At 46.2% G+C, this 25,817-nt stretch overlaps 1 protein-coding gene across 3 annotated transcripts in view; it reads left to right on the top strand.

The window, feature by feature from the left end:
• SLC44A2 (solute carrier family 44 member 2) overlaps positions 1–25,817 on the top strand; it is an 84,960-nt gene that overhangs the window by 37,918 nt on the left and 21,225 nt on the right. For all 3 annotated transcript variants that reach the window (XM_048502845.1, XM_048502843.1, XM_048502844.1), the window contains exons 5-17: positions 1,192–1,276; positions 3,436–3,552; positions 3,750–3,810; positions 4,329–4,452; positions 8,151–8,234; positions 11,019–11,131; positions 13,045–13,176; positions 16,937–17,036; positions 17,369–17,461; positions 17,593–17,677; positions 22,903–23,165; positions 24,261–24,355; positions 25,397–25,500. In XM_048502845.1, the coding sequence (XP_048358802.1) occupies positions 1,192–1,276; positions 3,436–3,552; positions 3,750–3,810; positions 4,329–4,452; positions 8,151–8,234; positions 11,019–11,131; positions 13,045–13,176; positions 16,937–17,036; positions 17,369–17,461; positions 17,593–17,677; positions 22,903–23,165; positions 24,261–24,355; positions 25,397–25,500 (1,456 nt within the window). The remainder of the gene's footprint in view (positions 1–1,191; positions 1,277–3,435; positions 3,553–3,749; positions 3,811–4,328; positions 4,453–8,150; positions 8,235–11,018; positions 11,132–13,044; positions 13,177–16,936; positions 17,037–17,368; positions 17,462–17,592; positions 17,678–22,902; positions 23,166–24,260; positions 24,356–25,396; positions 25,501–25,817) is intronic.

Genomic DNA, 25,817 nt, shown 5'->3' with positions numbered 1-25,817 from the left:
TTGGGGGTCACCACAACAGGAGGAACTGTATTAAAGGGTCGTGGCGTTAGGAAGGTTGAGAACCACTGCGCTAAGGGGTGTCACAAGGGCTGGCATAAGAGCAGGATGCTGCTCCCCACAAAATGGATGCCTCTGGGATCCCCATCTGCCCCCAGCCCAACCATCAGCCAGTATTTGGGAGAATAGCCCAGGCTTTCTCTTGGGGCCTGACGACTCATCAGCCTCTCCTGTCTCAGGACCCCGGAAAAGCCATCAGTGTGCTCTCTCTGTCTCTCTTGCTTTTCTGCCAGCTCACCTCATGCTGCCTTGGGGCCCATTTTGGGGTATAGATATCGGTCCATTCGCAGTGTGTTCACTCTGGATCAAAGCGTGCACTCCTACTTCTGTGTGGACTCTTCCTTTCACTCCTGGAAACTCTGGTGGTTTTCCTCTGCAGAGCTGCTTTCTCTGGACGTCCCCTGCAGACTGCTGACTGTCACTCCCCCCGAAATTCTTTCCAACCTCCTCTGTTTTCTCTTAGTCAGCTTTTGTGTGCTTTTGTGTGCTTCTAATAATTTCTTAAGACATATTTCTTGTTTTACCATTTTTGTCCTTTAATAAAACCTAAATTTTAATTATGCAACTGCCTGACTCATTGAAGGGTTTTCCCCCAGGACTGTCCTCTTGGTATGTTGAGGTAACTGATCCCCCCCCCCCCCCCCCCCCCGGCGCCTCTCTCCAGCTAATCCCACCAACCAAAGTGGAGACTGCCTGCTGCGGGTAACAAGTGGCGCAAGCTTCTTTGGGTCCCTATTGGGGCGAGAGGTGGGACATCACAACTGGGATTCCGAGTGAATGGCCTGAGGCTTACTGGAATAACAGTGTTGGCCTCTGCCAAAGGCCTTTTCTCGTGACCGGGTTGTGGGTTTCCAGAAGACCTGAGCTTCAGGATCTTCCATTTTAAAAATGAGCCAAGCGTTGTGCAGTCCGTGATCACTCGAAGGAAACTAGTTGGCTGTCCTGCTGGTCTGATCCGTGTCGCGTGGTTCAGGAGCATGTACTGATTCAAATGGTGTCATTAACCTTCAGCTGAGTGAAGAGTACCTGCTCCTGAAATGGCTGACGCACCATTTCAGACTCCTCTGAATCCATCCACTGGTGGAAAACCATATGCTTGATTGATGGTTTTTATGTATCCTCTCCCCTTTTCAGGAACAAACGTTACTTGTTCTACTTCAACATCATGAAATGTGCCAGCCCTTCAGTGCTGCTGGAGTTCCAGTGTCCCACCACACAGGTGAGGTTTTGCCCCGGGCCCAGCCCCTGATGTTACCTTCAAATTGGTCACATATTCAAGAGTTTGGCATCTGTTGGTTAATCTCAAAAATCGTGCTTGCCCTGAATGCTGCCTGACTGCAAATTTATTTATTTATTTCTAAATATTTGTTAGCTGTCTTTCTCTCTGGTGGAACACAAGGCAGCTTACAATATAAATAAAGCATTATATAAAGCACAGTGAATGTTTCTGCAACAGACTGTCCCATGTGAAGAGCCCCTATGCTCGTGTGAACAGGTGAATTGAAATCCAAAATATGACTGTCTTGCTGATGTTGGCCAGCTCTCCTGTGTGTCTGGGGGGATGAGGGCAGCATTTCCACATTCAAAGAAGTCTTGGTGACATCCGCTTCACTTATTCAGCTTGTCAAGATCAGACTCGGGTTTGCGATGCTTGGCGAGACCAGTGTGTGTGATGACCACATTGTAGGCCTCTATTGTTTGTCCGATGTTTTTATGACCAGCTTCTCTGATAGTTTGATGTTGAGATGGCACAGTACAATTTTTTCCGTTTGCATTGTTGGCTAACTTGAGCATGCGTCTGGAGGGGCAGCACACCAATGTGCTAAATCAACAAAAAAAGCAGGTGCACAGCAGAGGCAAGCTAAAGAAAAATGAAGGCGCTTCATTCGGAAAAGGCCACTGTGAGTGTGAAAAGAGTCCTGTCTAAATATATCCGGCAGTCCCGAAGAACCACCCCACCCAACTGGGAATTGATCTTATTTGATACCTACTAGATTAGATAAGTGGAGCTCAGCAACAAACAAACAACTGGTGGTCCTTGGCCTGAAAGCTGTTTGGCTGGCTTCCACCAGGCCCAGGGTGCTTTTGGATCTTACCCATACTTGCTGGAATGCTCCGTCCAGTGAGATCCAGGCCCTGTGAAACCTAATGCAATTCCACAGGGCCGGCTAGACAGAGTTTTTCACTAGGTCTGTGGCTGTGGCAGCTACAGTTAAGCTATCCTGTGGCCTCCCTCTTCTCTTCCACTCTGCTGTATTTAATTGTCAGGTTATTTACTTGGGCCATTTTTGCACGTCTCAATTACACCGGGGTTGAGCTGAGATCATATATACCTGGGCTATTTTATCCTGGTTTCTGTGTACGTATGGTTCCCCGCTTGTGCCCAGGGGCAGAGTTAGTAATGCTCCAGTTTGCTCCGCGCAACCTGGACTTCTGTATCTGCTTCGGAAGTTTTTCTAAGCATGCCCAGTGTCCCACGTTCTGAGTGGCTTCTGTTTTTGAGTGGCAGCTTGAATGAACGTCAGTCGGGGAGATCAGCCAGCTGGGCAGGAACAATACACTTGGTCTGCCCCCGATTGGTGTTTTTATGTATGTGCTGTGGGAATGGAAGAAATTGCTCTCTGTTTTTAATGGTCTAAAATAAGATTTTGCTGTCAGAGGGATAAAATGAGTGAATGGGTCTGCTAATTGGTTCAAAATAAAGCTTGTGCTGAGGAAAATCGACTGAATGGTTGTTCTGATTGGCTGTTGCTTTTGAGTGGCAGCTGCAAGCACCTGTGAGCTTGCCCAGTATCCCACATTCTGAGTGGCTTCTGTTTTTGAGTGGCAGCTTGAATGAACGTCAGTCGGGGAGATCAGCCGGATGGGTGGGAAGAATAAACTGCTCCTGCTCCTGATTGGTTTTTAGATGGCACAACCAGTGTCACACCAGGATTTTTAAAAAGAATCTCCAGACTGGCGATTTTTGAAAATCTTGGGCTAAGGCAGTGGTGGCGAACCGATGGCACTCCAGATGTTCATGGACTACAATTCCCATCAGCCCCTGCCAGCATGACCAATTGTGTTAAGATGTATTAACTCTTTTCTCTTTAACTCCATGCAGTATTGTATTGTATGTCTTTTATTTATTTTAAATCTCTGTATATTTAATTTTTTGTATATTATGTAATTATAGCTTAGATGCCAATAAAGGCCTTGAATTGGATTAAAATAAATTGATATTATTCACCAATTTTTAATTGGTCATACAGTTATAATTTTATGTTTTTGGAGTAGATGCTTGATAGCTTGGAAGCCATCCTGAGCTTGCGAGGGAAAAAGTGGCGTATAAACCCAGTGAAACCCAATAAATAAATTTCATGTTCTTGGTTCCTCCAGATTTGTGTCCAAAAGTGCCCAGATCGGTACCTCACTTACCTGCAGGCCTCGACCCAGAAAGAGAACTCAGAATACTACAAGCAATTTTGTGTCCCAGGATTTAAAAGTCTGAACAAGGTAACTGGTCTAAAAGAGTGGGCGTGGCAGGAACTAGCTGAGATGTTCTGCTGGAATTGTGTTGTGCGATTACGCCCCTTTGGGTGTTGGAGTCGGTGGTCTTCGGTGGGTGTGATACTGTTTGGGATGGCACTGACGTTCCACCTGATGCCTCTCCCTTCCCTGCAATTAAACTCTCCCTCCTTCTCTGGCCACAGAGCCCCCCTGAAGTTCTGAGAGATGGAGAGTGCCCGGCCATGATCACTCCCAGCAAGCCCTGTAAGTCTGGCTGGGAAACAAAATGGGGCGTGTATGGTGGGGGGAGGCACATTTGGAGCTTTGATTTGCTATTTCTTGGGTATCTCAAAAATTGCAATGTATCCTGCTGCGACGCACGTTCTCTTTCTGACTTTGCCCAAGCAGCAGCTATGCATAGACTTTGTGCTGGGTGCAGTCTTGCACCCTGTTCACAGGACGGATTCCAGTGGTTCTTTCTCCCCCTAGTCTTACTCTTTGGGATTCCTGCCCAGCCCACAAGCTTCAAAAAAAGATCAGTATCTTAAATATCTTATTGTAAAAAAAAAAAAATTCCTGGATGTCCAGCTGGTACCTTTCCACCCATAATTTAAACCCATTATTGTGAATCCTGTCCCCTTCTGCCAATAGGAACAGTTCCCTGCCCTCCTCTAAGTGACAGCCCTTCGTATACTTAAAGATCAGCTGCTGCTGCTGCTGCTGCTGCTGCTGCTGCTGCTGCTGCTGCTGCTGCTGGATGTTATGTCTTCTTCTCCTTTCAGTGGCCCGCAGATGTTTGCCTGCAATTAATTCTAAGAAAGGGGTCATCATGGTTGGAAATGAAACTACCTTTGATGACGGACGTGGACACAAAAGGAATGTGACAGATCTTGTGGAAGGGGCCAAGTAAGTCTCTTTCTTTGTGTGGCTGTGAGGGTGGTTGGAAATGCTGACTTAGGACAACCCCTTGGAGCATTCAAAGCAAGAACAAATAGGTGGTTTGCCATTGCCTGCCTCTGTGTAGCAACTGGACTTCCTTGGGGGTCTCCCATTCAAGCACTGAGCAGAGCTGACCCTGCTTAGCTTCTGAGAGCTGTCAAGAGTGGTCAGGAATTGCTGTTTTCCATTCAGGTCAGGAATTGCTATTTGTATGGAGTTTGTGAACACAAAAAGGCCAAATTCAGCTATTGGAATTAGATTGATCTGTTTTTGCATTGTTCTTATTACCTGGTTGGTGCTGGTTTTCGTCCATGTCTGTAGACTGTGCATTCCAGTGGGTTTTTTTTGGGGTGGGGGTGGGGGTGGGGGTGGGGGTGGTGTCACAGATGGGAGAAGTTGGGATGTCAGGGGGCCAAAAGCTGCCGAGGAGCAAGAGAGAGGGGGGGTTTGTGGGTGAAGGGCTGGCACATGGGTTGAGAAGGTCCATTCAGACTTCTTCTAATTTTTTAGGAAAAAATACCTTCTCTTCTGTTGGCTTTAATATGTAACCAAAAAAGCTAGAAACTGATTGCGTGCCCCCCATAGCCTAATAGCCAATGAAATTGTAGCACATTTGCCACTGTTAGGTCTCGACCCTGGAACTGATAAATAGGCTCAGTACTGTTGATCAGCAGCGTTTATTGATCTGCACTGAAGCGCCCAGCTCGGCCAAGCCAGTTGTGGGGAACCTGGCTTGTGCTACCTGTTTTATTACAACGTTGATCTCCCCTCCCTTTTCCTCAGGGAATGTGAGAAAGAGTTAGTTTGGAGCAGAGGCGCCCCAAGGTCGATGATAGACAGAGATAAAGCCACCTAGCATCCTACCCCCAGTTTCCCATGAGACTGACAACACAGTTCCCCATGAGACCAAAGTGTCAGGAGAAAGCCTAGTTATCTACACGGTGTATGAAGCCATAAAGCAAAGATCAAGGAAAGAATGTCCCAGAATAGCAGTGATAACATATAGCGGACTGGTTACATGTATATTGTAGCGAGGTAATTGCGTATATCTTGTAGCAGTTACTTTGGGTTAGGAATGTATCTTAATCGCTAGATACTGTCCCCCTGACAGCCACATTCCGTGTGACATTCCCATGGGTGTTCAAACTTCTTCTTGGGCCTTGCTTCCAAAGCTGCTTTGGTAGTTGCAATCAGCCCAATTCTTGTCCCAATTTTCACTCTGCTCATGTAGTGTCTGAGCAGTGCTCTCTCTACGTGTTATGCCGTATCCTGTTTGTTGTGCCATTCTTCTTGCATTCAGACTTTGGAAATAAAGTTCCCCTAGTTAAAAACTCATAAGGCCATTTTTACCCTCTCATACCCTCCTATCAGCCAAATAACTGTGCTGTTGGAATGTCACTAAAATATATATATCTTATAACAATAGACATCTATGGGAAGATAGTAGCCCTAGTCATACTTGGCAGCCTGAGAATCTTCTACCTTAATTGTTCTGCACAAACCATCAACTTTGCTGGCATGCATTTTTCTCTGGATTTGGTCAGCTCTGCTCAGTCCTGAATGTGGTATGCATGCATATCTTTGTTCTTGTTAAGTTATTTATACACCCTTCCCATGAGGCTCAAAGGTTCCAAATCTAAAAACACACCAATTAAAGTGGAACCTTGGTTTTCATTGCCTTCGGTTCTGATTTTCATCAATTTGCAGTAAGGTGCAGGGGTTTGTGGAGAAAAATCACCCGGACAAAGCTGTTGCAGGCCGTGTCTGCAACTTGTTTAATGACAATGTCTTGCCCCATTTCAAACAAATCTTAAATAGGTGTCAGAAACAGACCTCTTTGACATAAGCTTTCTTGGTGCGACATTGGTCCACTGGCTCTGAAGCTGGTCCTAGTGTTATTGTTTGTTACTGATTTCAGCATTAAGCACTATATATTGTCGAAGGCTTTCACGGCCGGAATCACTGGGGTGCTGTGTGGTTTCCAGGCTGTATGGCCGTGTTCTAGCAGCATTCTCTCCTGACGTTTTGCCTGCATCTGTGGCTGGCATCTTCAGATCCTCTGAAGATGCCAGCCACAGATGCAGGCGAAACGTCAGGAGAGAATGCTGCTAGAACACGGCCATACAGCCCGGAAACCACACAGCACCCCATTAAGCGCTATGTTTATTCACCAAAAAATGTGTTTTTGGTACGTTTTTTGGAGTGCCTAGAACGGATTAATTGGATTTACATCGATTCCTATGGAAAAGTTTGCCTCGGTTTTCATCGGTTTTGGTTTTCATTGATTCTTTTCGGACGGATTACCAAAGAAAACCGAGGTTCCTCTGTACCATAAAACCCTATCTGCCTTTCCTCTCCAAGACCATGCCTTTCAGCTTAACCCCATTGAAAGTCCTTACAAACAAAACGGCCATAGAGTACTTTCTCAAGATTTCTAAAAATGGTATCCCCACCCCCCCCTGCAAAAAACCCAGGGCCCCCGCGAGCCACCTTCAGCGGAGGAACCATTGGAAGATGCGCTTGGCTGGGATCTATGCAGAAAGACGGTCCCTCGGGCACCTGGGCCCTCGGGGGCACGGTCATAGCCATGGATGGAGCTCAGAAATAAGTGGGCAGTTCTTATGCCTATTTTAAATAGGCAAGGTATGTTCCCCCCGGCCAGCTGCGAATTGGGCTGCTGCATTCTGAATCAGTTGCCGTTTATGTGTTGTCGTCAAGGGAGGCACAACTAGAGCATGATTCAGTAGTCAAACTGTGCTGCTATGGAAGTGTGGACTGGAGTAGTCAGGTTGACTGAGTGTAAGAGAAGAGAGAGTTGGCGAACCAGATGCAGCTTGTCAACCTAATTTTCAAACTGCAAGGCTGAGTCTGTGAGGACCCCCGAGCTTCTAACCTGACCTTCAAGTGCCAGCTGCCTTCCATTCACTACAAGCGGATCCAGTCCCTTTCTGACCAGCGTTACGTCTGTCTTGTCTGAATTTAGCTTGTGCTGTAGCCACTGGACCACAGCCTCAAGGCACTAGTTTAGAGCCAAGATACGCCCATATGTGGAGGCTTAGATAAGGACATGTAGAACTGGGTGAGCTCCAGATACTCTCATTCAGTGGCCTCTTGTAAATACTGAAGAACAGGTTGATAAACTGGAACCGTACGACACTCGATTAGACAGGTCCTGCCCCTCTGACTCTTGATAAACTCTTGATATCCAGTCAGACATCAAGGGCAAAAACCACAGAAGAGATGCTACACTATTTGAACTATTTGAACAAGGAGCGAGTAGTGAACTGCATCAATTCAAGTAATAGACAGTTGTGCCCGGCCTAATTTTATGCCAAGTTTGGACTTGAGTTTGGGCCACAGTAAAACAGGCTCTGTGTTGAAACAGTTCTGAATGCTGTTGTTGAAAGGAAGCTGGACAACAATGCAGGTGGGGCAGAGGCTGTGTTTTAATCCTTCTGTGTGGCCGTGAGGAACAACGCCTTCTCTAGTTGGCAGCGCCATCTCAGACAAAAGACTCCAGTGTGTGCAGCCTCTGCCAAGAGGGCTCAAAGAGGGGGAAACAGGGAGTGACTCCGAGCTCGGGTTGTCCTTGTGATCCACTGAGCGCTGATGAGAAAGTGCGCCCATCTTCCTGGCTTCTTATTTCTTGTTGCTTTCACTTCCAGAAAAGCAAATGTGGTTCTGGAGGCCCGACAAGTGGCTATGAAGATCTTTGAAGACTACACTGTTTCCTGGTACTGGATAATAATGTGAGTAGAGAGCTCAATGCTCCAGGTGAGGTGTGGAATGAGAAGATGCCTGGTTTTCCCCCCCCTGAAGGCAGAACAACATGGAACCTTTAACTGTAATAAACCTTTATTGCCATAAATTACGATGAGACTACAGTACAATGACAGTGCAAACAACAGATGAACAAAACAAAATTAAGCTTTCATAATTTCAAGCAGAAAACTTGCAACTGTCTCACAAAATGTCAAATCAGTACTATTCAGCAAGTAAAGTATCCTGTCATAGCCCAGCAACGGAAAGCAATTTGTCAAAATTGAGTCTTTATATTTCAACCTGATCTTTTCAAGCCTAGGGCATTCAAACAAAGTGCACAAGCGTTTTCACACCACCATTATTACAAGGGTGAAATCTTTGGGTTCGATCAATGCTCCTGTATCTTCCAGTCAGAAGAGCCGAAGGCAACACATCGCCAAGGCTCAACTTTGCTTAGGATTTGGCAAGAGACAAAGATACATTGCCATACTTCCTCGCTGGACCAGGATCCACAGGCTAATCGGAGAACGTGTTCTTCTAGCCACTAGCATTAAATTTTGAAACTCTTAAGTCCAACAATTTTCATTTAACCACTTTAAAGGCTTCATAGAAGTTAAACAACATGGAACTTAGGAATTTGGTGCGACTGTGTGTGTGTGTCTGTATTTGTGTGTGCATGCAGGCAGATACAGGGACGCTTGTTAGCACTTTCTGTTTCTCTCCCCTCTCAAATTTTCGGAGTGACCCCTGGCATGAAGTGTTTCCCCCTTACTGACAAAGCATCTGGAATAGACTGAGACAGATCATAAGAACGTAAGAACATAAGAACAAGCCAGCTGGATCAGACCAAAGTCCATCTAGTCCAGCTCTCTGCTACTCGCAGTGGCCCACCAGGTGCCTTCGGGAGCTCACATGTAGGATGTGAACGCAATGGCCTTCTGCGGTTGTTGCTCCCGATCACCTGGTCTGTTAAGATCAGCTGAACAGCTGTTACTTCAGATGCTTCTGTTCTTGTTGACCATAATGTCCTCTGTATTAAGCCATTGTTTTGTTAACTAGGCCCATGGCTCCTGTAAGCATGAAGATTTTGCCACAGCTGTATATTTAGGGATCTCTGTGAGCCGCAGGGCCCACTGAAGAAAGTATCGTAGGGGCCAAGTGTCTGAGAAAGGATCATGGGCCCACAAGGGGATGGAGGCTATCCTGGTGTGTCGCCTGTGTGGCTGGAAGCAGACCCCGAGGGAGGCTACTGCGAACTCCTGGGGAAGATGACAAAGGCAGAAAGATGTGTGGAGGTGACTTTCATGGACCTCTGAAAGCGTCTTCAATAGGAGGACCTCAAGCTGAGGAAAGGGGTTTATTTCTCATTTGTCAAACTCTTAACGTCAAGAAGACCTCTCTGGGGGTGGGAGAAGACAGATTGGAGATGGTAGGAGATTTCACCCTCAAGAATGTAGAGTGTTGGGTCTGGGACAGATGTTGCTTGCCTGGAACTGTGCTTGCCTGGCTTGTAGAGATGGTGCTGGTGCTGACGTGGCTTGGAAGAAATATTCAGGCTGCTCTGCGGCAGCAGGCTCCCGTCCAACACCTTTAAAGTAACATTCTCAGAAAGTCACCTGGACTTCATTTTCCTGTCCAGTGAGTGGAAGACACTGGGCAGACTGGTGTTTATACAGAATCTTCGTTAGGAGGCCCTATTTATGTGCATAATGAAGATTCATGTTTTCTGTTGTATTCTCTTCTCACCTAAACGTAAGCAATGAAAATGGTATTACAGGAGACCGTATGGTTTGTACTATTAATGCTCTGTTAAAGTTCAAGAGCTTTGTGGCCCAGGGTGGTGAGCTGCAGTCCTGCAAAGCTCTGCTCACAACCCCAACAGAAGGTAATGTGTTCAGGTAGCCGGCTCAAGGTTGACTCCACCTTCTATCCTTCTGAGGTTGGTAAAATTAGTTCCAGCTTGCTGGGGTAAAATGTAGATGACCGGGACAAACCGTCCCATCAACAGTATGCCTTTTAAACATCGTGGTGTGGTGTCCTGGGTTGTTGTTGTTGTTTATTAAATTTGTATACCGCCCTCCCCCGAAGGGCTTAGGGCAGTTCACAACATAATTATACAAATACAATTAAATATATAAATAAACTCCATACATCTTAATACCCCTTCCCGTTAAAATACAACGTTCAATTACAACATTATATTACATTACAGAAAACAACAGATGGCGTCCGACAGTTTAAAACTCCCTTAAGGGGGGAAAGCAGGGCTTGTGCTGTCAGAACGGGGGGTGGGGGGCACTCATCAGCGGCTGGCCTCCTTTGGCCCAGGGTGATCTTTTTCTACTCAGTACAAGCTGAACTTCTAGTTCCTTCTCTCCACATGTAGTGTTTATCAGCATTCACTTGCCCGTGTGTTTTCTAGCATACATTCTCCTAGAGAAGTTTGTGTGTTTGTGAACATTCCTTGATAAGGCGACAACTCAACTCAGATGAGAGAGTTTTACAAGATGGGAAAGACGTAAACAGCAGCCCATTATTTGCGTATTTATTTAAATATACTGTTACCTGAAAACAGAAGGGCTAATTCACAACAGACAACGTAATATGTCTGATTGGTCTCTGTTCTCTTTCCCCTTTTTGGTCTTTTTTGAGGATCCCTTCCCCTCCTCATCCCAGTTATTTATGTATTTTAAAAAACCCTGAATGTGGGTCACTTACTGGCACATAGTTCTGCAAGAGTTATGGACTGCCCTCTTGTCTTCCATCCACAGAGGTCTGGTGATTTCCATGGTGGTCAGCCTCATCTTTATTGTCCTGCTTCGGTTTCTGGCGGGCATCATGGTCTGGGTGATGATTGTCCTTGTGATCCTCGTCCTTGGATATGGTGAGTTGGGTTAAGCCAGATCTTGGGTGTAGGCCCCGCAGAACCTGGTGTTCCCTCAGGGAGGATCTACAATGTTCCCGTGTTTCCTCCTTTCAGGTGAGATGCTTTTTGCCTTTCTGTCTTTACATTAACCATGGGTGCTAGAACAGGGTTGCTGCAATGAAACTATTATGGGATTCTACCTCTGTTTAATCTCTAAGGCTTCTACAGTTTGAGCAACTGGTTTTCTCTGTGGACTCAAGAAAGTTTTTCCTTCACAGATGGGTTGGGAAATTTTATTTTATCTAGGATTTATAGTGGTTTCCTAGCACTGCCCCGGGCATTCATTTCTTAAAGCTACAGGTGCCTTCTGTTATTGGGTGGAGGGATGAACCCTCCTTTTAAAAAAGATTTCAGATTCTTTTTTCAGGTTTGAAGAAAGATCTGTCTTATCTGTTGATGGCTCCAGGCTTCACTAGCGAGGGTGGGGCATTGGATTGCCAGATCTAGGTTGGAGATGGAGCCTGGGGAAGGCAGGGACTGTGGGGGTGGGGGTGGGGGTGGGGGTGGGTGGGTTACAATGCAACAGAGTCCATCTTCTCCAGGGGAACACTGGTCTCTGTAGTCAGGAAAAGAGCTGCAATTTTGGGAAGTTCCCCGTCTACCTGGAGGCTGACAACCGTAATATACACAGACTTGGCAATATTGAGAATTAGAGATGTTGATATGTATTTATTGCTCAAATGAAAAGCATAAGAGTGAACCAAAACACTTAAGAAAAGCACCCAAAATTAGGGTACAGAATAATATTGATTAATATAATAAATATTGATAGCTAAAAAGAAACGAGCATGTACTAATAAATTAGTTTAAACTTAGTGTTGCTCATGTAATTCAAGGAAATGATTCTGCAACCAGCTCTATTAAAAATTAAGCATGTATTAAAAATAGGAATGGAGAGAATGGTGCTGAGAGCTGTTGAGCCCAGCGATCCTCCCCGGTGCCATGTAACATGCAGGGTTCAACAGAGTATTGTCCGGCACCAAGCGAGTGTCATCCGTGGCCCCCTGAGGCCCCACAGCCAATACGCAGCAGTTGACTTGACAAACTCCCTTCATCTTAGAAGGCTCGAGGTGCTCAAGAGGAGCAGCAATATGCTTCTTTTTCCAGAAGTATGTAGGAGTCAAATGGCCTCCTTTGGAAACACCACCATTTGACCTGTATTCCATGTATCTGATATTACAGGACTCCATAATTACCCTGCTTGTTAGAGGTTGACCTAAATGGCCCTCAGAAGTTTTATAATCAGTGTTAGAATGCCAGTTTTAAAAGCAGTAGCTATTAACCGCTCTTGAAAAAGCGCGCCAAATTTGTTCTTATTTTAATCTGTTTTCCAAATATTCTTAAGAACATTCTTTCTGTTTGAATATGCTCCCAAGTGCTATATTTGCTGAGAAAAGCAACTACTGCTTTTTTTAAAAGAGATCTCATTCTAATTTTTAAAATTTCTTTCAACTTGTTCCCTAAATACATTTTTCTTGAACACGGAGATAGAGCACAACTACTCCCTTTTCAGAACCATAGTGTAGGACATCTTGATATATTAGTCCTGATGTCCTTAAAGTACATCTTAATTTCATAATTAAATTTTGTAGCTAAACCTTGATCCAATGAAACCAGATAATCTGTTCTGTAGCATTACTTCTTCTAAAATCCAGAGGGCTCTGATGGGAGCATAAGCCAAGCTTCGATCCAGACTAGACATCATATAGCACAAGACCAAGAATTTTAGGGCTTGGGTGCTATTCTTGAACTAAAAACATTCAAAAATGAAAATAATGTGGAGAATCCATCGGCACACATTGAGGACGGGAGAGAGAACAAGCAGGCTCCGGGTCTTCCTGTCCTGTCTGACGGTTGCCTTCTCTTGCCAGGGATCTTCCATTGCTACATGGAATACGCAGCGCTGAAAGGACAAGCCGGGTCTGACGTCTCTCTGAAGGACCTGGGCTTCCAGACAGACGTCCGCGTCTATCTGCACCTGAGACAAACGTGGTTGGCCTTCAGTAAGTGCTTTCTTGCAAACGCGCCCCAGCAGCGATGAGCGTGTCTGTCGGGTGGCGAGAGGTTCCCACACGTTGTCCCAAGGCGTCACACGTCTTCAGGATTTTCCTCTGTGCCGTTGAATCAGGGGTCAAAAAGTGGCCTCGTGTTCTGCAAGCTTTTCTCACGCACGTGACAACCTTTGTCGGCATATAGACCACAGAGTTCATTGCTAAAGGGTTTAAATCCTTAAAGTCTTGTGGCTGTCTGTAAGAACTTTGCCACCGCTTGGCAGTGTCTCTGGAGGAGCTGTGGGTGTAAGGAATCAGCAAGGACCAGACTTAAAGTGACTTTAGCAGTTCTTTAATTCTTAAACTTCCATGATGCACAATACAGGAAATGCAGATTCTGACCTTTCCCCAGATGTGTAGCTGCTTTTAAGAACTATTTCTCCCGCCTAAAGCATAAAGTAAACAATCCCAGACTGAGACGTTGGTTCTCACACAGACAGAAAGCAAGGTTAACGATATCAGCAGTCCTGGGCACACAGCCCAGCTAAAGGAATCCTCCCAAGGTTGAGCTGCTTGACTGAAATTAAAACACAACCTTACAGTGGGCTGCACCCATGACAGCTGGCAGTCCTTCTCTCTCCCACCCTCCACTGTGGTTCCGAGGAAGGACACGGTGTCCTCCCGCCCGCTCACTGCCAGTTCTGTGGGCCGTCAGCGTCTGCATGCTTGTGCTCTGCTTCTTCTCGCCCCCGTGAGTCAGGCAGAAGTGCCAGAGAGGAGGAGGGTGCCATGTCCATGCTGAAGGGCTGGTTGCCTCCACCACCCCTGCTGGCCACAGCCCCCGCACCCTCCCTTCTGGGTGGGTCCAGTGCAATCCCCATGAACCCAAGCTGGCTGGAGAATGTGCAACTTTGCCCAAATGGTAAGTGAGGCCATCAGGGCCAAGGGAAAAAGGGCCAGGGAGACAGAAGGAGAGGTAGCCAGAAAGGAGAGCTCAGCGGAAGGGGAGGCATCTGCCGGGCCTGGGGTGTCATGATATATTAAAAAAGAGTAAAGGTTCACATAAAGGTCATCTTCTAAGTTAGCAGAAGTTTGCAAAACCCAGAGGACGGAGACAGTCAGTCTTGGGGGGAAAGTAGCAAAGATTGACCTTTAACATGATTGGTGAATTCAACTGTAATTCTAGACCAGGGGTAGGGAACCTGCGGCTCTCCAGATGTTCAGGAACTACAATTCCCATCAGCCTCTGTCAGCATGGCCAATTGGCCATGCTGGTAGGGGCTGATGGGAATTGTAGTTCCTGAACATCTGGAGAGCCGCAGGTTCCCTACCCCTGTTCTAGACCAATGAGAGGCTGTTGCGTGGGCGGGGAAAAGTATCCAGTTGGATGTATGCTTTGTATATGCTAAGTTGATATAGAGTCTGAGTTTAAGTTCAGTGTGTGTCGAACTTTGTTCTTTCTAAAGAGTTCTGTGTAGTTTGATAGTCTTGTATAGAATAGACTTGTGTAACCTTGCAACTGCTAAAGTAAAACCTTCCTATGGAAAGAACATCTTGCATGGAGAGTATTCTTTTCCAAGTGTGATAGAAGGTTGCAGTGAGTGCAAGAAGACTACTATAGACTTCTCATCTTACCAGAGTGACTCCGCTTTAAACTCTGCTGATAGGGGGGTGGTTGGTATTGGTATCTGTAGATTGAGAAGCTTGTTGAGGTAGCAACAGTGGGGAAAGGGCTGGGCTTGAGGCGTAAAGGGGACCGGGGCTTGAGGGCGGCACGGAGGTATTTGTCCTTTGGTGTGGTTTTTGTCATTTGCTCCCTTGCCCTTTTCAAGGCTTGTATGCAAATAGGATTGGCAATAAGTAAGAAAAGCCTCCTTGTCCAGTTACATCTAGGAATCCCTCATTTGCAAAATTAAAGGCAACAGCCTTCCCTTGCAGCATTTCTTCAGTAGTTGATGCTCCAAGGTATGCTGCCTCCTAACCTGGAGGCTCTGCTTTGCTGACATAGTGTACCTCTTCATTAGCTTGTTTAATTCCCTTTTAAAGCAACATGTGTTGGTTACAATTAGTGTGTTTTGTGCAGGGAAATTTCTTTATTGTGTACTGCATAAGGAAGCCACTGCCAGTGTTGTTTTGACTGCACTGTTGGTCAGTCTGTCTGTCGTTATTATGGCTCACAGGCTGTTCATGAATGCAAAGAACATGGGAGTGGAAATGCAAAGTTGAGGTACCAAATAATCATCATCAGTCCACTGCAGACTGTAGCCACATGTGGTAAAACAAACTAATGAATGCTCAGTGAGACCTAATTGTCATGTTGATCAGCAAATTTAGACTGAATAGGCTGTGTTACCTTCATTATAAGGTTCAAATGTGTTTTGCAGTGCCAGACAACGTCTGTGTTGGTGTGCGGGGGTGCAGAAATGGCTCCTTTGATAGTGAAGGTTGCCGACCCCTGGATGAGGTGATGGAACTAAGATGCTGGGTAGTCAAGAGATGGCAAAATTCCCAGGTATACGAGGAAACAGGTTTTCCTGGCTGCGACGTCGATTTCTTGAAACTCTGCACCTAAAATTCTGCATTTTGTGCTGTTGAAGATGGCTGTTGCAGGTGCCAAAAACAATGAGTCTAAAGATACCCTGTTCTGTTTATCTTTTGTTTGTTATGGCTGACCCATCCAGAGGACCTGTGCCCTGCAAGCCAGGGAGGCTGATAACTTCACGGGCTGTGCCCTGGGGATGGGGTGCAGGGGCGTAACAAGGCAAACTGTAGCCCTGGGCAAAACCTGAGTTGGATGCCCCCCCCCCCCATGGGCGGCCACTCCACCACGACAAAAAAAATTTTTTTCACCACGACATTGTTGCCTGCAGGGGGTGCATTTTTAGACATATCAGCACCAAAATTTCAGGGTATCATCAGGAGACTGCTCTTATGCTGCCTCCTTAGTTTGGTGAGGTTTGGTTCAAAGAGTCCAAAGTTATGGACTCCCAAAGGGGGTGCCCCATCCCCCATTGTTTCCAATGAGAGCTAATAGGACATGGGGGCTACAGTTTTGAGGGACCATAACTTTGGCCCCCTGAGCCAAACTGCACCAAACCTGGGGGGCATCATCAGGGCAGTCTCCTGATGAGACCCTGAAAGTTTTGAGACTGTGCCTTCAGAAATGTCCCCAGCCTGCAGCCCCCATTGACAGCAATTCAGAAAACTCAATGCAGAACAAAGATTCTTGGGCAAATTTCTGGGATGTTCCTGCAGGGGGTGCAGTTTTGGATATATCGACACCAAAATTTCAGGGTATCATCTGGAGACTGTCCTGATGGGACCCCCCAAGTTTGGTGCAGTTTGGTTTAGGGGGTCCAAAGTTATGGACCCTCAAAGGGGGTGCCCCATCCCCCATTCTTTGCTAAGGAGATGGGCATTACGCCCCTGATGGGGTGGCTGCCTCAGCTGGCGGGGGGGGGGGATGCCTGGACTGGTGAGCCTGCAGCAGGAGCGTGGGTGCCTTGAAGAGGCTTATCCGGTCCCCCAGGCAGCCGAGGCAACTCCCTCTTGCTCCCGATTGGCAGTGCGGGGAGGGGTTGCCCTCAGGTGGCTCAAGGGCCTGGCAAGCCATTCTCAAGGGGCCAGATCCAGACCTCGGGCCACATGCTCGACACCCTTATTGTAAACATTAGAGAAATAATAGTAGAATCAGAGTTAAAAAGGAGGCGCACCCAGCACTCCAGCGGCACCGGTGTGTTGTTCTCAGGATGCTTTTCTCTTTCTTGCCTAGTGATCATCCTTTGCATCACAGAGGTGGTCATCATCCTTTTGCTCATCTTCTTGCGCAAGAGGATCCTCATCGCCATAGCATTGATCCGGGAAGCCAGCAGGTGAGTTTGGCTTGCTATTGCTGCCCTGTTGCGATGGGATCGTGATCCTGTATCCTATTAAGAAGCCTGTGAGAATTTGCCGTTTTCTGGATCTGGCTGGCTCAGGCGACCCCAATCTGGTCAGCTCCAATCTAGCGCCTCCCGAGCAAATTCTCGTCACCCTTTGCCAAGCCATCTCTTCTGGATCAATCTGGCGCCTCCCATTACCGTTTGTCAAGTGGCCGCCATCTTGATATCAGAAGTATGAGATAAAAGCAGGGTGTTGCTCTTGCTGGGAAGGACGAGATATTTAGAGTAACTGATGTGCTCTTCTCTCTTCATTTCCCCTGCAGGGCTGTTGGTCACATCATGACATCTCTGTTATTTCCCCTCTTCACTTTCTTCCTGGTGTGCCTCTGTATTGCCTACTGGGCTAGCACAGCTGTGTATCCTTCCACAGTTCTCTCTTGGCAAGGCGAATCACAGGGGATGGCTATGAAATACCTCATTGCCTGGTCCTCCAAGGCAGAGATGGGTGGTGCATTTCAGCCAGGTAGAGCCCCTTAACTGCTTCCAGGTTTTTGTCTACCTCAAACGAAGCCATCTACAAGGTATTTAATGAGACGCAGTGCAACTACACGAGGACAACGTGCAACCCGGAGGTGAGGAACTATCTCAAAAATAGTAACAGATCAAACATACCGAATTAAAGAAAGTTCAAGAACTGCATGTTCAGAATTATTGGTGTTGGAGAGGGGTTGGGACTCCACGGTGGAGCCTCTGCTTTGTGTGCAGAATGTCCCAGGTTCGATTCTCAGCATCTCCAATTGAAAGGTGAGTTAGTAGATGACGCCAAAGACCTCAGCCTGAGAACCTGCAGAGCTGTTGCTGGTTAGAGTAGACCGTGCTAACCTTGAAGGGACCAGGACAGGGGTCTGCAACCTGTGGCTCTCCAGATGTTCATGGACTACAAATCCCATCAGCCCCTGCCCTGCTTATTGGTCATGCTGGCAGGGGCTGATGGGAATTGTAGTCCTTGAACATCTGGAGAGCTGCAGGTTGCAGACCCCTGGACCAGGATAAGGTAGCTCTGTTTGTGTTGCTGGCCTTTCATTACCATTTGAGCTCCACCCGGAGGCCTCGGACGTTGTCATGTATCCGTGTCATAATCATTCAGGTCCCAGCAGGGCTGCCTACTGAATCTGACAGTAGGAGAGGAGGCGGCTGAGGGGGGATATGGAGAGGAGGAGAGGAGGATCTTTGGAGAGGAGGCGGCTGAGGGGGGATATGATTGAAGTCTACAAAATTATGCATGGGGTAGAAAATGTTGACAGAGAGACATTTTTCTCTCTTTCTCACAATACTAGAACCAGGGGGCATTCATTGAAAATGCTGGGGGGAAGAATTAGGACTAATAAAAGGAAACACTTCTTCACGCATAGCATTAGTGATAGTGGAGTGTTTGGAATATGCTGCCACAGGAGGTGGTGATGAAGAGCCACAAACCTTTATAGCTTTAAGGGGGCTTGGACAGATTTATGGAGGAGAAGTCGATTTATGGCTACCAATCTTGATCCTCTTTGATCTGAGATTGCAAATGCCTTAACAGACCAGGTGATCGGGAGCAACAGCCGCAGAAGGCCATTGCGTTCACATCCTACATGTGAGCTACCAAAGGCACCTGGTGGGCCACTGCGAGTAGCAGAGAGCTGGACTAGATGGACTTTGGTCTGATCCAGCTGGCTTGTTCTTATGTTCTTATGACAGAGGTCAATTTTGTTGATTTGAAGATGTCTCAAATGCTGCCTGAGTGTTTCTGGGAAGGCCCACAGGGTGCCGATTACCAGTGAGGTGACCTCAACTGGTTTGTGCTATAGTTGCTGAATCTTGATTTTCAAACCATGGTATTTAGCGGTGGTGGTAGTTGTTCTTTCTTGTATGCAACCTTTCCTTTAACGGGCTCAGGATGGCTCCCAACATACTTAATAATACATAAATAATATGTAAAATCATACATATTTAATAATAGATAGCTGAATGAATTCTTTGCATCTGTCTTCACCCAAGAGGAGGTGAGGAAAATTCCTGCACCTGAACCAGAAAGAAGCTTCTTAGGAAGTAGAATCAGAGGAACTAGCGAAGATAATGATGGTAGACATGAGGGAAGAAGTTCTGGCAGCCATTGATAAACTAAATGTTACCAAATCCCCTGGCCCAGATTGCATTCACCCAAGAGTTCTTAAAGAGCTCAAGCATGAAATTGCTGATCTTCTCACTTTAATATGCAACTTATCCCTGAAATCAGGCTCCATCCCTGAAGACTGGAAGATGGCCAATGTCACACCAATCTTTAAGAAAGGATCTAGAGAGGGGACCCGGGAAATTACAGAGCCAGTCAGTTTGACATCTGTTCCTGAAGTAAATTAGTAGAATGTATCATTAAAAGATAAAATTATAAAACATGTAGAAAAGCAGAGACCTGCTGAGGGAAGAGTCAGCATGGCTTTTACTGAGAGCAAATCCTGTCTTACAAACTTTACTAGAGTTCTTTTGAGGGTTGTAAAGCAGACACATTGTGGACCAAAGGAGGGAACCAGTGGACATTGTCCTACTTGGATTTCCAAAAGGCTTTTGACAAAGTTCCTCACCCAAGAGACTATTGAGAAAACTCAGCAATGGAAAGGGAATAAGAGGAGAAGTCACTCTATGGATTAAAAAACTGGTTGAGAAACAGGAAACAAAGAGTGGAGTGTAAATGGGAAGTTCTCACAATGGAGAGATGTCGGGAGTATGGGTGTCCCCAAGGGGATCCGTTTTGGGACCAGTGCTCTTTAACCTATTCATGCAAATGACCTGGAAGTAAAGGGGGGTGGGTAAGCGTGGTGGCCAAGATTTGCAGATGATACCAAATTATAGTAGGAGTGGTGAGAACCGCATAAAGGATTGCGAAAGAGCTCCAACTTGAGACCTTGATAAGATTAGGTGAGTGGAGCTCAGGAAATGGCAAATGCAGTTCAATGTAAAATGTAAGACAAGTGATGCACATATGGGCAAAAAAATCAGAAAACTTCACATACTGCGCCTTACAAGGAGGTCAGATGCTATCAGTGCAAAGACCAGGAGAAAGGGATTTAAGCGTCTTAGTTAGATAGTTCCATGGGAATATCAACTCAATGCATAACAGCCTTGTGAAAAAAGGCAAAACTCTGTGCTGGGGATCATTAGAAAAGGAATTGAGAATAAAAGCTGCAAAGATTGTCATGCCCTTATATACTCTAAAAGCAGTGGAGTGCGACCGCATGTTGTAGTGTCCAGTTCTGAAATCGTCGCATCTCAAAAAAGGATATTGAGGAGATAGAAAAAAGTGCAGAGAAGGGCAATGAGGATGATTGAGGGACTGGAGGCACGCTTCCCTATGAGGAGAGGCTGCAGCATTTGGGACTCTTTAGTTTGGAGAGGAGACGTCTGAGGGGGGATATGATTGAAGTCTACAAAATTATGCATGGGGTAGAAAATGTTGACAGAGAGACATTTTTCTCTCTTTCTCACAATACTAGAAACCAGGGGCATTCATTGCCAGAAAATGCTGGGGGGAAGAATTAGGACTAATAAAAGGAAACACTTCTTCACGCAACGTTTGATTGGTGTTTGGAATATGCTGCCACAGGAGGTGGTGATGGCCACTAACCTGGATAGCTTTAAAAGGGGCTTGGACTGATTTATGGAGGAGAAGTCGATTTATGGCTACCAATCTTGATCCTCCTTGATCTGAGATTGCAAATGCCTTGTAACAGTCCAGGTGATGGGAGCAACAGCACTTAATGAAGGCCCATTCAGATACATCCTACATGTGAGCTCCCAAAGGCACCTGGTGGGCCACTGCGAGTAGCAGAGAGCTGGTCTAGATGGACTTTGGTCTGATCCAGCTGTCTTGTTCTTATGTTCTTATGTTCTTAGATAATCTAAAAACAACTAAAATATTTCTAAGTCCAAAGGCACCCTAGTTCCTAACAGGAAGAAAGAAGAATTGGGTGGGGGGAGACCAAACTGGTGGAAACCCATGGTTGCCTCAACCTGCAAACCTAGAGATGTAGGATAGGGTGTAAGAGTGAACGTCATTTATTTTATCTACCCCTCTTCTTACTCCAGTGGGGAACCAGAGCAGTTTCCAACATAGTTCTCTTCTTCAGTTTTATCTCCACAACATCAATCTGAGCAGACCGAGAGGGAGGAAGCGAGGGCTTGGCCCAGGTTCACCCATGAAGCTAGTCCCACACTCCAGTCACTGCACAGCTCTGTCTAATGGAAGAACTCTTGTCCTCCAGTGGTTTGCCTGTTGGGTTTAAGCCCAAAAAATCTTGTTCAAACATGGAACACACACTGGACGGCCTTGAGAAAACTACACGCTCAGCCTCCCAAGTTTGTTGCCCAAGTGGGATAACTCCATTTAGAAGCCTCTGTGAGCTTCTAGGAGTTTGGACTAAGCAGGATCAGAAGGCAACACTTAGGCTTGCGAGAGGGGAGGCAGGTGGCTGTAGGTCAGACCCTTGGGATAGTTAGAAGAGACACATGCTATGTTAGCCTTGTTGGGGTGAAGCAGATTTGGTTTGCTTCAGGGCCTGCGTGGGAGACCAGCCGGGACTCCTGCTCTGGTCTGCTGCCGCGTGGATCAAACACAGGATGATAATCAATGCATAATTCGTGGCACCTTTGCTTTGAGATTGACTCAGGAGCAGTAACCTTTATGCCCCAAATTCAGAAGGTGACATTTATCTTCAGAGATTAAAAGAAAGACCACTTGGTCGTGAGTCATACTATGATTAAAGCTACACATCTGGACTGTCTTACAATCACTTCTGTCTCCTCAAATTAAGGGAGCCATCGGAATGCATCCTCAGGGATGGAGTGGATTGGGCCAAGGGAGGAGGTAGCCAAAATTACTAGAAGGAGAATTCTGGCTTGGATGTGTTGCCGGGAGCTGGCATCCTCTTCCCCTTCTTCTTATCATCCCCCTTCTCCATTACTTTTATCCCTCCCATCAAGGATTATGGTACTAAGGACAAGTCCTCCTTTTTCCATGATCTGCCTGCCCTGATGAGAAGGTAGAAATATGGCTGATTGTCTGGAGAGGTCTGGAAAAAGGCAGATTTGTGCAACAAGCTTGGGAACCACCAATCTGACATCAGGGAATACGTGTCCATTTTTGTTTCATTTTGTTTTTTGGCTTTGTAATATTGACCCAGTATTGAGGGGAAGTGTCAGGAGGCCTGTTATTATGGGGGTTTTGCTATTGCTGCTTTCTGTATGCTGCGGGTGGAGGAATGGGTTAATTGCATTTCTAACTGACTTTCAACTGTCTGCTGAATGATGTTATACTGTACCAGGTGCTGCTCAAGGTCAGTGCCTGGCCATCTCTACCGTTATCTCTTTCACAGTTCCTTTTGGACGCACTTTCCCAGGATGGGGGGGTGCAAGCTGCTTTAACTACTGGGTTTTGTGCGGGCAAACCTCAGTTCTGGCATGACCAGAGAAGATCCTCAATACTCAATAAACTACTGTTTTTATACATGAGTTTGTTTCAGTTTTTGGGATTCTGACAGGAAGTAACAATTGTGGCATTATGAATGACGATGTGACGGCTGTATTTTCAGCATAGTATTAGTATTAGAGCATCTGTTTGGCATACCAAAGGTTCCAGGTTCAATCCTCGCTGTCTTCAGTTTAAAGGAACAGGTAGTAGGTAATGTGAAGGGTCTCCACCTGACACCTTGGAGAACTGCTGCCGGTTGGAGTAGACAAGACTGACTTTGGTGGATCAGTTGTCCAATTCAGTATTAGCCACTTACGTGTGTGTTCATGAAAATTTCCAATTCTTTCCCCTTTCTAGACCTTCAACACCTCCAACATCGCCAAACAGTGCCCAGATGCCCGTTGCCTCTTTGCCTTCTATGGTGGGGAGACCGCCTACCACAAGTACCTCATCATCTTCCAGATCTACAATGTCTTCATGTTCTTCTGGCTAGCCAACTTTGTCATTGCTCTGGGCCAGGTCACCCTGGCCGGGGCCTTTGCTTCCTACTATTGGGCCTTTAAGAAACCGGATGATATGCCAGCATTCCCCATCTTCTCTTCCTTTGGCCGAGCACTCAGGTGAGGAGCCTGAGGAGATGGGACATTTCACTGCCAGAGTACACCTTGACAGGTTAGGGAAACGGGTATTAGTTTATTATTATATTTATACCCTGCTCTTTCCCAGCCTAAACCAGGCTCAGGGCAGTTTACACACATATCTTAAAACATCAAGACACAATTCCAATACATAAATTAAAACTCATTCATTAAAACAGTACTCGGTGATTAGCCAGGTATTCAAGGACCCCGACAGCCTACGACACACCTCCAACCCCATCCCACCACACATTCCCATTCTTACAAATCAGGATGGGGAGGAAGAGCTACAAGATCTGGGAGGCCGGCAACATGGAATAGAACAGACTTAAGATCTGCCACAACCAAAAACCCGGGTGAACACCTCTGTCTTGTATGCCCTATGGAACAGTTTAAGGTACCGCAGGGCCCTGGTGTCAGCTGACAAAGAGTTCCACCAGACTGGTGCCAGGGCAGAAAAGGCCCTGGCTCTGGTTGAGGCTCATCAGATGTTGTCATGGGGTGGTCTGGAGTTCAAATTGGAACCTCAGAAATATTGACAAATTAAAAAATGTTGACCAATTATGCCTTTTTATTTATTGATTGAGTTTTATTCCACCCTTTCCCAACTGAAGTCAACTAACATATCAATAAAGTACATACAGTTTAAAGTCAATGCACTGTGCAACATACAGATCAGTCTAAATCATTTCCAATATTAATTTTAAAATTCAGAATTCTAGGTGGCACCCCTACAAATAAATGAAGGAAAACTGGGTGGGAGGGTGGGGGGAGGGGGAAGGGAAAGAAGTGAAGGGAAGTGAAGGTTGGGAGAATAGAGTGGAACTGTCATTGTCCTCAGCCACAGGCCTGGTGGAACGTCTCAGACTTGCTGGCCTGCAGAACTGAGGCAGGCTCTGCAGGGCCCGGGTTGCTTTTGGTAGAGTCCCAACATGCCCTCCTGTTAGGCTGACCAGACTGTCTTTGCCAGGCAGGCCAACTTCATGTTTTCCAGAGAGAGCTTTGTGGGTTCCACTGCCTTTAGCCAAGAACTGCCGTTGACATTGGGTTCTCTGCTCCTGCTTTCTCCCTGGGCAGGTATCATACGGGCTCATTGGCTTTTGGGTCTTTGATTCTTGCTCTTGTCCAGGTCATTCGGGTCCTTCTGGAGTACTTGGATCACAGGTTAAAAGGTACAGATTGGGGAAGGGTATCCTGTGGGGAAAATACTGAAATGGGGAGGTGGCTTCTGTTCTTCTCTTACTAGCTGGGAGTTGCCGGGCCCAAGTGGCGTGAAGGGAATGGGAGTCCTCCTGTCTCCCTAAGTTTCCAAGTTACATGTTATCTGATTGGCTTACTGGAGATGCCCACTTGGGGCTCTTTCTGCATCTTTCATGTTCTCCTCCAACAGGAACACTTTGAGATTCCTTGGTTGCTGGTGAAGGATACAGCTGCCCAAAGAGGTGCTGTTAGCCCTCCAAATAAAATCAAATTGTTCTCCAAAACCTCTCATTACAGAAATCAGTGAAATTTGCGTAGATTTTTCACAGCAATTAGACTTCAGGGCTTCAGATTTTGTATTTTCTGAAAATTTTTGTCAAGAAGCTGATTTGGGGCAGGAAAAGGAGGTCAGAAAGGGACACGGAAATATGGGAAAGAGAACTATATCTAGGCGCATGGATTGGAAATACTAATACTATGCTGAAAATATGACCAGGCGCCAAAGCCAAGCCTTTCTGTTTTCCTGTTTTGGCAGGCTCTAGTGTTGAGTCAGTAGTTCTGGCTGGCAAACTGGTTGAATGAAAAGTCCCCAAAAAGAACTGAGGAGGCCAGAGTTAAACCCAGTCTACTGTTTAGCCAGCAGTTTGCCCATTTCAGTGAGTGCAGCCAGGAGCTAACAGAAGCTCAGTCTGAACGAGAGGCCATGCTACAGGGACACAAGAGAGGGCATTTTCAGTGGCACAACCTCCCAGAGAGGCATGCCCAGCCCCTGTGCTTTTGATCTTAATGAGACAGTTGAAGACATTTTTATTTAGGACAGGCTATCTTAAGTTGCAGTTTTAAAATTTGGTTTTATTCTGTGTCTTTGCAAGCTGCCTTGAGCTCTGTAAGGAGGAAAAGTGGCTAATAAATGTTTTACACAAATAAATTATTTGTGAATATGTGAACTGGCCTTGGCCAGTTGGACAAAGAAGGAAAACAACTCATCTCTCATGTTGCTTTTTCTTTATTAGCTGCTGATAACAAGTTTGCTAAGTTCCTCTTGGCCTGCCTCAAATGCTGTTTCTGGTGCCTGGAGAAATTCATCAAGTTCTTGAACAGAAACGCCTACATTATGGTGAGGACCTCGACTTTTGTAGATCATCTAGGGAATTATTGCAGATCGTGAAGGTATTCAAGATATCTGCGGAGGCCGCTTCCCAACCAGTTAGCTTTGCCCTTGACCAACTTTATTTTATCATGGTTCTTCAATTGTAATTTATGTTTCAAAGCAGTTTTGGCTTCCAAATGTCTGCCCATCAAAGTAAACGTGGGAAGTGCTTCTATGGCAGTGTGGTAGGTGTGCCTCATCCTTAGAATGTGTGATGAGCCTTGGAGGATGTCCATCTGGTGTCTGTGATTTTGGAGTTCCTCAGTTCAGCACTGGTACCCACA

The sequence above is a fragment of the Sphaerodactylus townsendi genome, linkage group LG07, assembly GCF_021028975.2.
Source record: "Sphaerodactylus townsendi isolate TG3544 linkage group LG07, MPM_Stown_v2.3, whole genome shotgun sequence".
NCBI classification, from domain to species: Eukaryota; Metazoa; Chordata; class Lepidosauria; order Squamata; family Sphaerodactylidae; genus Sphaerodactylus; species Sphaerodactylus townsendi.
Note: the sequence above shows the minus strand (reverse complement) of the source record. Positions and strands in the feature narration are given on the sequence as shown.